A 12,146-nucleotide genomic window follows, 5' to 3' on the forward strand; every position below is an offset into this window, starting at 1 on the left:
TAAGTGCCTGTCGCTTTATTTGGCATCAAAGACTCCAGGAGCAGTTGGAAGTAATTAATTTGCAAGAGGGAGACAGAAAGTGTGTGTGTGTGTGTGTGACAAGAGGATGGAATGCACTCCTCCCTCATACTTCCACAACACACACACACAGTCCTGCTCCCCTCTGTGTTCGGCCTCTTTTTGAAGTTCCTCCTGCAGCTAAAGAGTGAATGAGGGGGCAGCTGGAGAGTAAAAACAGAGGAAGTGTGTGTGTGTATGCAATGGTGACAACATGTGAAAATATGTACACACGCTGCTTGTTTACTATTACCTGTGGACGGTCAGATAAGTGAGTCGGGGCATATGAGAGTCAGATGCTGTGTGAATTTGTGTATCATGAGGTCTGTTAGATCAAAGCTGTGGTCTCCACGGTTACAGGGAGGCACCTGAAAAATGTTGAGCTGCTTTAACGTCACCATTAACTTACACACAAACTCACACAGACAAATACAGTGCCCCTGATATGACTGTGACGGATCTGCACACTTGTTTTAGATGTTACCTTAAATACATCCCATCATATCTCTAATACTTTACCTCATTGTCCTTAAAATACAAAAACTGTTTCTGTACAAGCTGTTTCAACATATACTGCAGAGCTGCACTACCCTGCAAAGGCAAAGAGTAAAAACTACAGAAACAGAAGTTGAGAAATAGATATTTAAAGTTTTAACGCTGGCCAGCAAACTGCTGAACAGTTGGATTTCATACCTTGATTTTATACCATTTTAGGCTGATGATTGTAACCTGCAACCTGCAATACCACAATACTTACATAATAGCCTGCCTTTAAAAATGCAGATACTGTAAGCCAGGGATACTCAACTTGCTTTACCCAGGGGCCATTTTACAAAATGACAGGAGGCCAGGGTCCAGTCACAGCAGCCCTGCACATGTACACAGGGGCGTTTCTAGGATTTGAAGACATTAGAGGGATAGTGGACCTTCATCGTTGGTCCAGGGGATCCTCTACCATGTTTTTAGATATTGAAGATGTAATTTAATGCTTTTTATGCATTCTGTAAATTAAAAGTAAAAAACAAACGAACTGTGAATTAGAAAATAGTCGGGGGCCAGAAGTTGACTATCACTGCTGTATGATATCTTTATTTTGCTTCCAGTTTTCACAGGTTTCAAAGGTCCAGTTTATAAGAATTAGGGGGATTTAGTGGTATCTAGTGGTGAGGATGGCAGCTTGCAACCAGCTGAAACTTTTGCATGAGTTTAGCTGGGGTTTTGTTACCATGATGATTGACTCCTGCTGCTAAAAAATAGCTAAAACTTAGTCATAAATACAAGCTATATATCCTGAGTTCGCAATGTTTAATTTGTCCCCAAAGACAAGGCAATAATGAGTCAGTTAAGAAACAAACCTGTGGTGGTGTGTTCAGAGTTGGCTCTTGGCCTTTAAACTAACTGGATGATAGCATATAATATAAACTTCAACACAATATAAGTCACTTTTAGTACAACAATCTTTATTGAATTTGCACCACATTTTCACCTGCTGAATAAAAGCAGCCTCTTCGCCACTCTCTCCTCCCAGAGACCAGCCAGAATAAAACACAGCAATCCTCTCAGCAAGGAAATACTCACTATTTACTCAGTCATTAATCTCATTACTTTGACCGTTTTAAAACCTAAGGCTTCTTCCATGATGGATTTAGTCCGCTGTTGTCTCAAAATTGAGCCTTTATCAAAAAAGCAGCAAAGGTTTAAGTGCTCTACTCAGTCCGCAGCTTGTCAGACGTCAGTCATGGCAGGTCCTCCCATCAACACAGCAGCAGCAGCGTTATTTCTTACCTGTGCAGGAAACAGGAGACAGTAATTAAAAGCTCTGCTGATCAACAGTAAATACAAGTTAACAGTGTTAACAGTTAGCATTGTAGTATCAAAGTGTATAGTATCATGTTGGATTACACAATAGTTTACTCATTGTGTCTTGTCACTACATGAGACAAAACAGAAACCAGAGATCTCTCCACTGACACTGTCCAGATGTTCTGCTGTAACCAACATGCTGCAATTTATAAACATTTTGGTTTTTTAAATGAATTATTCTGTAAAACTGGGGAAGAGCTTGTACACACGACAAGAAATCCATGCATCGAGTCCCGCTAAATTTAAAGGAACAGGTCAACATTTTGGAATTGCTTGAGGCATATTTACTTTCTTTCTGAGGGTTTGGTGAGAAGATCAATACCACTCTCATGTCGGTCCATTAGCTACGATGTCACCGCACAGGCCAAGGAGTAGTGCGGTATGTAACCCCCATCAAAACCACAACATGACATTTTTACACTTGGTTTTTGAACAAATCAAACCAACGATATATATCACCTTAATTAGCAAGCTTTAGAGGTACTGGTTCTCTTTTTTTCTGCCTTAGAACAGAGCCAGGTGTCTTCCCCTGATATAAGTCTGTATGTTGAGCTAAGCTAACAGTCTCATGGCTGTACCTGGAGACAGAAAGAGTGACATTAATCTTCTCACATGACTCGCAGCAACAAAGCCAATGAGCGTATTTCCCCAGTGTACAACTATGCCTTTAAATGTGCATTCATTTAAAGCTGGGGTAGGTGATTTGATTTTGGCTTCACTGGGCAAAAACCCCATAATAAACTTTGAGCATATTGTAATTTCAGTGGTCTGAGAAAAACACTAGACTTCAGCGCTACTTTTGGCCCTGTCTTTAGGCTTTAGAAAACATCCCTGAGGACGGGAGACTTTTGCCTATCACAGTTCATTTCAGAGAGGGCGTTCCTATTGGCTGTTAAACAAATGCACATGTGCCTGCACGTCCCTTCAGATGGTGCCTGATTCAATGGCGAAGAAACCTGCAGAGAAAGTTACTATTCCAGCATGTGCAACAACTGCAAAGCAACCCATAAAAGGAAGACAGACTAATCAGAAATCTATCAGAGAATCTAAAAGAGAGTCTGATAGTAAACAAAATTTTGTCTATATCGAAGCGTTTCAGAGATGAAAAGAAATCTATGCTAATAATTTAGCCTTTTGCTAACCAGAGCTACAGGCTCATGGGTAAGTTCAACTTCATGTAGCTAACGTTAACGGGAGCCTTGATTCAGTGTTTCATTTGCCTGACTCCGCCACTTCGGAGATGGACCACAAGTCAGTGGCCACAACAACCAGCAACCGGCCAATGCAAACCCCAGCTCAGGAGAACTAGGCAGTCCCGACTCCCCACTGGATCAGCGAACTTTCCATGTCTGCCATTAGACCAATGGCTAGCTGTGGCACCCAGTGCTGGCGGGTTTGTGCTGACTGAATTCAAGCCGCTACAGTCACCGACGGAAGGTGCCTCTTTTGAGCTGCTGCCTGCTCTCCTCCTGGGGAAGAAGTCCACAACAGTGAAGAGCGAGGCAGAGTGTCCGTTGAATCACTAGCAAGCTAATTCTTGTCTCATTTGTGGACTGATAAACAGAGAGCAAGGCAAGGAGGGGCAGAGCGAATGAGCTTCGCGCAACTCTAAAATGAAATACAATTTAATACTGTATAAAGCACATGTATATGAGCATGTTTGTCTGTTGGGAGGGGCTCAGGAGAAAGAGGGGAGAGCTGAAGGAACAAGGTGTATTTTCAAAATTCGGCACTTAGGGATTTTTTTTTTTTCCCTTTTCCAGATTTCTGCCGTCTCCAGCTTAAACAGGGCACAGAGAAATATATGACCACTACTGAATTTTAAACAGTTACTGGATATGCATCGCAAATCATTTAAAAACAAGCACAATACCATCCAGACACGGCTGTTTTTCATAATACCCTGCGCAATATGTAATAACTCAACTGTCTCACGGCATCAAGACAATGCCAATCGTCATGATGCAAGAAGGAGCAGAAACCTTTTTATTTTTTAAAAGATCCAGAGCTTTATTGGCGTGCCAGAAATTTACCAGACAGCTGAAGACTGGAACTGTGTCGGCTTTAATCTTGATCCCTGCCAATACTCTGGTATGTCATCTCTAATGAGACAGGTTAAAGTTTCGGACATCTTCAGCCATGGACAAACAGTCTCGGTGTGTGTGTATGTGCGTGTTTAAATGTCCTCTGTACTGTGGGGTTCCACACATGGAGCCTATAATTCCCGATCCAGCCCCCCTCCCTTCAGCCTTTTTCTTTCAACTCTCCTCATGAAAGAGAAAGCAGCCACAACTTTCTTAAAAAGACGCACATGGACACACACAGAGATCAGCCAAAAATAAAATGTGCACAAAAACACAAACAAGACAGAGAGAGAGAGAAAAGGGAGCATTATTCTAAACAAAAACATCAATACAGTGACCACCAGAAATGCCACAATAGAACAACAGAGAAGCGCCGTGCCTGGACAGACCGCAGGGGCTCGTGCTGTGTGATGTGGCCCCGCAGCAGGCTCTCTCCCTGGGCCCTCAGTGTCTGTAGTGGTCTCCTGGGCCAGAGGGGGTGACCATCCTGAACTAATTGGCTCATCCTAAAATGCATCCTTATCTTCTGAGTCATGAGGAATTCTGCTTTCAAAAGGCCATTTCCTATTGACTGTGGTTTTGGGGTTTGTGCGCATATGTGTGTGTGTGTGTGTGTGTGTGTGTTTACCACAACAGGAATCGTGTGGCTCAAAGCCTTCTGTTGTTTCACTACAAATAAAAAGGACATGATCTCTGCGGAGGATGGCTGCAGGGGTGCGATACTTGTTTCTGTTTTGGGTGTGTGAGGGTGCTTTGTTTTTGCTGACGTGAAAGCTGTCAATGGAACTCCAGCGCAGACCAAACAATCGGATCGAAACCACCTGAAAAGGTGGATCTTTGAATTGGACTCTGGTGATGTGGTTTGTTTGTTGTGTAAAAACAAAGCAGACCAGACACACAATGTGGTGACTGTAGAATTCTGTTTCAATTAGCTGATCTACTATTAAAGGAATACTTCACCCACAAAATGACCTTTTGTATATAAATCAGTCATGTGGTGTTACCTTAAATTCAGGAAGAAAACTTTGTTCTTCTCACATGCCTCATCGAAAAATGGCGGACATATTGATTTACTGACTGATCAGGCACCATGTTTAAAAACAGCAAAACTACATCAACATCAGGATATCCCGATCTGATCTCAACGATCCATATCAGGGCCGATCAAAGCATTTCTTTACTGACCAGGATCTGCAATATTGAGCTACATAGAGCCTGATCTGATCCTGTGATTTATGTCAGCTGTCATACTGGTGTTTTTACTCGTGAAGCTTTCATGCAAAGCAACGCAAACGCTTCTGCTCTCTGTTATCTGACTCTCAACCAGACAACCAGACTCTCAGCTGCCCTGCCCCTAGGCTCTGGAACTCGCTACCTCCACACATTCGACAGTCCAATATCATAGCATCCTTCAAGTCCTGTCTCAAAACCCACCTGTTCAAACTGACTGGTTTTATCACAGCAACAATGTGTGAGTTGCCAATTCATGTATCTTGCTCTGTATGTTATTTTATGCTCTGTAGGGTGAGATTGGGTGTTTTGTAAAGGTGCCTTTAAAATAAAATGTATTATTATTATTATCACTATTATTATTAAACAAAGTTATGAGCACTTGTTTCAGTTTCAGCTCAGTGTCAAGAACTTTCTTGTGTTTTGCTTGTTTGTCTTCTATGATCTGGTGCAAGGTGTTTTCACTGCAGACACTCCCCACTCTAATGCAAGTGCAACAAAAGCCCCGCGATGACGGCAAATAAGAGTAACTTATTAATGTAACCTGAACAGAAAATGTACAGATGACGATAATAAACAGTGAACAGATCGCTTTATGTTTAAGTAACTCAGGCAAAAGGTTCAATCGAAGCAACAAGCACTAGAGGAAACTCTCTTATAGGGACAGAGAAATTCCCTTGAGACAGCGACAAGGCCAAAAGATTAAAGTGTGTTTGTTATTTTAAACTTTATTTAAAAAAGAATAATAATAATAAAACATTAAGGAACAGCTCTGATGCAGGTATTTTTTTTCTTCATGCATTGTAGAGCTATTCAATTTTTCAGCATATACATGGGATTGATTTTAATAACTTCAGAGTACTTAAAGTGTGCAGTGTGCAGCTGAATTATCTAGGAAAGAGAAGTAGCGGACCGGGACTTAGCAGATACTCAATATTAAAGAACTTGGCTCAAGATTGGGGGCAAAAAAAACTTGATCAGTATGTCCCTATATCAAAACATCCGTCTACAAACTCTCACACAACTTGTATAGTATAATCCAAGTCTAATTTATCCAGACGTGTGCTCAGTACTTCCTGAACAAATGCATTTTCACTTACTATTTAAAACTGACATGAAAGTGTCCTTAAAACCAGACTGCAATACTGAAGGTTTTTTTTAGTGAAAATGCATGTGTTCAGGAAGTGCTGAGCATACGATTGGATAAATGAGACCTGGATTATAGCAGAGTCCTGCACGGGTCCAGTTTTCAAGATCCGCCCCGACCCGACCTGGGGACGTACAAACCCGCACCCGAACCGCAAACCCGCACATCAGGCCAATTAGTACCGCAACCCGGTCCGACCCGTTGAAACACGACCCGCAGCCCGACCCGTAACCCGGATTTAAAATAATCATTTTGGGTTTTATTGGGTGAATACTGAACAGCATATCGCCACAGTTAAGGTGCCAGTGAGTAAACAACGACCTGAATGAAGCAGCTCTCACAGTAAAAACCTGACTTCAGCTCCATCATCAACCCTCTGTGTTCTTCTCCCATACGAGTGTAAAAGCACTCGTTTGTTACGTTTAATGCTTTTAAACTTTTAATCTATGTAAAGGAACTTTACATGTGTAATAATAGACTTCTGTCCAGAGCGACGTTCAGCAGTTACGAGCCGACGTGTTTTTAGAATCCATCGAGGAGAGAAGTAATCCATCAGGGAAACACTTCAGAAACATTATAAAGTGATAGTTGTACGTTTTATCCACTTATTTCTCAAATACCTAAATAATTATTTACTGTTTTGGAAGCGGCACTTGTTAGACGGTGGCAGCCATGTTGATTCTGTCGTCCAATCACAAATTGTGTTATTAGATGGTGAAACGCGTGTAAACAGGTGAACCAATGACCGTTGCGAAATAGCGGAGGCGATCCTCAGAGAGTAAATAATGACCAAGATAGTTATCTGTAGTTTACCGAACTAATGACTGATGTGTTTATCTAAAACCCGCGATCCAACCCGCATGTTATTTTTTCCACCCAGATCCGAACCCGGGAAAAAATTGTTTTTTAAAAATCACTCACAAATCAGCCGACCCGACCCAGTGCAGGACTCTGGATTATAGTGGACGAGTTGGATGAGAGTTTGTCAAAGGATGTTTTGATATAGTTTTACTGTTGTTAAATGTGTTCACTTTCTTCTGTGGGGTCATGTGAGAAAAACAAAGTTTTCTTCACAAATTCAAGGTAACTCAGCACGACTGGTTAATTCACAAATAGTCATTTTGTGGGTGACATTTTCCTTTAAAGCAACACTTAAATGATGAACTGTCAAGGAAGCGATGCCTGTAAAATACTGTATTGACCTGAATATGAGATGATTGTTTCTTCCTGGAAACTACGTTTGACAAAGAGGGGTCATATTATATTTGAGGACTAAACAATTACATATTTACAACAATAGAGTTACACCAGAATTCTGGTGCAATGCCGGTTCCTACTGAGAGTGTTGCATTATGGGTTGTTTGCAGTCTCAAGTGTTGCTTGGCTCATAATTTCCTTATAGTCTGTTTAAAGTGTGTCAGTTACAGTAAGTCAGCCCTGTGAGTGTTTATGAAGCCCAGCTTGACTTCGAGGAGTTTCTGGTGGCTTGTGTAACATGTTTTGCTGCCACGGAGGAAATAGATTCCTGACAGGCGAAAACATCTCCCATGTGTACTGCAGAACTGGACCAGGGACAGCATCATCTGCCAAACAGCCAAGTGTGACCGATGTCACCGAATGTCGTGATGAGGAGGTCAAAAAGACAGCCAGAGACAATCATTCAGACCCCTCCAAAAGCCTGACGGGAGAGCATGAGTAAGTGTCACCACGTGTAGTGCTGATGTTGCAGGATGAACAGTCACTGTAACTGTCCTGTCAGTGTGTTACCCATCAGTCTGCGTGACTGTGTTCACAGAACTTTTTTTTATTTAATTAAAAGCCAGTGGGACTATAAACTAGACCAGAACTAAAAGGCAGCAATGTCTCAGTTTTTAACGGTGTGGATCAAATGAACTACACCATCGATGTGAAACTGACTTTATAGCCCCGTTTCCACCGAACAGTACGGTGCGGTTCAGTACAGTTCAGTAGGCTTTTTTTTCAGTTTCCACTGTGAAAAGTTGTGGATGGTACTAAATGAACCGTTCCGTACCGTCCCCATTTTTGGTCCCCCCTCTGTTGGGGTACCTAGCACACAGATCTGGCACTAAAAGGTGGAGCTGTGAACACTGCCGTCTGTTGATTGGTCAATAGAGGACGGTCACCCTGCTCAGGGCTGAGTTGTGGCTGGTTTTGAGGCTCATGTAACCACTGTTCATACCGTGGAGAGTTTTATTAGTGAACTACCTATAAAATGAAAGGATGTTTTGCTGCCTCTCACAGCAGCTAAAGTCGGAGAAAAACTTAAAGCACTGGGTCGACTGCCGGCAACTTTTGAGGTGGAACATTTACTTGTAATGTTACTCAATGCATGAGGTGAAGATGTGAATCAGTCAACACACCTTAAATATTCTATACGACAACTTTGACCATTACTTTAGTTTTTATATATACTTTTAGTAATGAGTGGATCTTCAAGCTTAATTTCGGCCAGGTTATATGAACAGCATATATTCTAAAACGGAGCACAAAAAAAGCATTTCAGAGCGCCTTTCTTTTGGTTCTGAGGGTACCATATCAAAAGTGTCTGGGCCTCTGGTAATTTGTAATAATTGCAGAGGTTGTCTGTGATCTTAATTTTGTCTGAATCTGCCATGTCTGTCATTTGTCAAATAAAAATTTCACCACAAACTACCTACCATATTTCACCAAACACAGAGGTCATGTGATAACATTAGTCCCAAATCAATCTCAAATCAGCATCTCTGTGATTTAAGGTTCTGTTTAGGTTTTCTGTTTTCTGCGCGTCATTTGCGGGGGATAATGTCAATACATCCCAGTACAATACAGACTTCACTTATCCTGTGCAAATGCACCGCATGTAACACAGACGGGATCATTTCGAAACACGATGTCCCCCGATACTACTAGTCCCATATGAATAGGGCTTATGAGCCTGTTTAAGTGGACAGCTGAGACACGTCGACAGTCACACCTGTGTCTATCGTGTGTCTCCAGCTGACCACTTGTGTTCAGATTTTGTTACTGTCTACGTCACTTATGCTTGCAAGTTGAAGGGCCCCACACTCTTGCTAGCTGCTCTGTAGCATGTTTGCTAGTCACATTAGCAGTTGTGTCGGTACAGCTGGAGACATCGCTGTCAGCAGAATTCAAAATGTTTCCTTCCATAGGGCAAAATGATGATGGTAACGCTTCATCGAACTCGTGGTAAATTAGTTATTAACAGTCACACTGTTACCAAAACAACTACCATGTCCTGCACTGATGACGTAGTCTTTGTTGGGAACGCATTAGGGTGCGTTAGCATTTGCACTACAAACGATACAGTGATCAAATGCATCAGTGACCACCTTGAATAGTGGTTGAATGAGTGATTGGATCCCAATGTATCTTGGTGGTGTTTTACACTTGTATTCAGTGCTGTCCACATGTGTTTGGCAAAGACAGATGTTATGTGAGTGTTTTACTCTGCGTAGATTACATCCTGTCCTGTCCTCACCTGGAAGCTTGAGCCACTTGGGCACCTTGCCTGGTTCAGATCTGCTTGGTTTAGCAGCCTGGGTGTGTGCAGATGGGTCACCCTCATCCTGTGTGGACCCGCTGGTGTCCGCTGTCAGCTCTGGAGGAGGCAACGGCTCCTCAGATCCCTCAGACCTGGAGGGTGTCGGGGACCGGAGTATGCTGCTGAGGTGGAGGTGGGAAGAGAAAAAAGAGGTTGAAATATTAAAGAAATGTGTCACCAGGAAAGATGCTTTGAAGAAGGCATCTTGTTTTTTCGTTTTCTTGAGGACTTCCTGTAGCTATTTAAAGCGGAATTGTTTTGCATGAGGAGCTGTGCCAGAAGTTAAACAACTGTGTGAGATGAAGATCTAAAACAGAGGAGTGATGACCTTGTTAAACAAGGACAACAGGTGGGTGTCACTTTTGGGAAATGGGCTCTATCTTTAGAAGGACTGGAAAATGGTTTATATGTGTGTGTGTGTGTGTGTGTGTGTGTGTGTGTGTCTGTTTGTGTGTGTGTGTGAATGTGTGTGCGTGTGTGGAGGAAATGAGGGCGCATGGGGGCACCTGCTGTTTAGGCAGAACCTCAAAGGGATTCCAATGATGACAGCTTTGTGACAGGAAAATAGGCTGGTTGCCGCGGGATACAAGTGCATATATACACACCCTAATGCACGCACGGCCAGGCACACATTTAAAAACACACACACACACACACACACACACACACAAACGCGCACACACACACATACACACACACGTGAACACATACCTTGCAATGGACTCATTTGCTTGCGAGGCTGAGACAGAGGATTCACGCAGTTCCCTCTTTATGTAAAAATCTGTGGAGGAAACACACACACAGTCACACACTGTAAACTATTGTTTTGTTATATTGCATTCCTAAGTAATACACCAGTATCTAATTCAAAATCAGCATATGAAAGAAAGGAACCGAAAAGACAAAAACCTGTCTTAACGTCAGAGCCAAAGTACACCAGAGCGCCAGGAAACAGGTTGGCCTACAGACAGAGAGGGAGACAAGGAGACGTGAACAGAAGCCATCAAAAATGTTTGGCACACAAGTCAATTTCTGCAAAAACATGGAAAAATCAAAACAAAACTGCCTCTCTTCTACACGCAAACCAAGCGCTGCGACCACATCCAAGCCAGAGTCAAGTTCGTTTTTGAAGATGATTCATTGCCCAGGGATCTGAACCAGTAACCGAAGGTTCTTTGAAGCAGACCACAAAATGAGCAACAATCAAATGGTTAGTGAAAACACTTTCACCCCTGAAGCACAACACTCCTCTCCGGCGAACGTCTTAATGGTTATAATGGACCATTTGCAGGCAGATATTATCAAGCGTACAATTATGAGGTAGAAATGCAGACAGACAGGGGCACGCGTCTGTGACTCTAATATGAAGGAGACAAACAAAACTAGTTAAGAAAAACGCAGTCTTCAACTCGTGTGCACGTTCACAGAAACATATGAGCAACACTGGAGAGCATGGACGTAGATACACAGAGCGGAGTAGTTTTTAATGATTGATTATGTATTGGTAAATAAGAGTGGGCAGCTCTGAGCACCTCACGTTTTGAGGGCTACGATGCAATTATGAAAGACTATTGATGGATTTTAATGCATCAACATTTAATTTCTATTAGGGATGGGTGATATGGCTCTAAAATAATATCACGATATTTCTGGGTATTTTTTTTTTGGAGCCTATCCCAGCTGACATTGGGTGAGAGGCAGGGTACACCCTAGACAGGTCGCCAGACTATCATAGGGCTGACACATAGAGACAGACAACCATTCACACTCACATTCACACCTACAGCCAATACAGTCACCAATCAACATAGCCTGTGGGATGAAGCTGGAGTACATGTAGAAAACCCACTCCCCTACCCAAGGTTCGAACCCTCCACCCCAGTTTGAACCAGGAACCCTCTTGCTGTGAAGCGACAGTGCTAACCACTGCACCATTGTCACACACTAATCTCTGTGAACAGATATCTACATTAGATAAGGAGGTAACGGGACAAGTTTTAGTCATTGAAAGTGTTTTGGTTTGCATTTGAAGTCCGAATAGTATTGACCAATCATGTTTGAGCTAGCTTTGGGTGCCTGCAGGTAAACAAGCCATGTAGAGAGCATAAGAGGCGGAACACACTGGCCAAAATCCAACCTCAGAACCAGCTGGCTACTGCCTGACATTGATTTAGCTTTTTTTTTTTTAAAGATTTTTTAAAAA

General features: G+C 42.4%; 1 protein-coding gene across 2 annotated transcripts in view; it reads right to left on the minus strand.

The window, feature by feature from the left end:
• Window positions 1-1,499: 1,499 nt before the first annotated feature.
• The window catches only part of aspscr1 (ASPSCR1 tether for SLC2A4, UBX domain containing), a 28,615-nt gene continuing 17,968 nt past the window's right edge, over window positions 1,500-12,146 (minus strand). The window contains exons 14-17 of one of the 2 annotated variants that reach the window (XM_033624839.2): window positions 10,853-10,904; window positions 10,655-10,724; window positions 9,881-10,062; window positions 1,500-1,842 (exon numbers count right to left, since the gene is read on the minus strand). In XM_033624839.2, the coding sequence (XP_033480730.2) occupies window positions 1,832-1,842; window positions 9,881-10,062; window positions 10,655-10,724; window positions 10,853-10,904 (315 nt within the window). In that variant the 3' untranslated portion in view covers window positions 1,500-1,831. Of the gene's footprint in view, window positions 1,843-9,880; window positions 10,066-10,654; window positions 10,725-10,852; window positions 10,905-12,146 lie in introns of both variants that reach the window. The other variant, XM_033624838.2, reaches the window with a different exon arrangement.

The sequence above is a fragment of the Epinephelus lanceolatus genome, chromosome 3 (assembly GCF_041903045.1).
Source record: "Epinephelus lanceolatus isolate andai-2023 chromosome 3, ASM4190304v1, whole genome shotgun sequence".
Lineage (NCBI taxonomy): Eukaryota > Metazoa > Chordata > Actinopteri > Perciformes > Serranidae > Epinephelus > Epinephelus lanceolatus.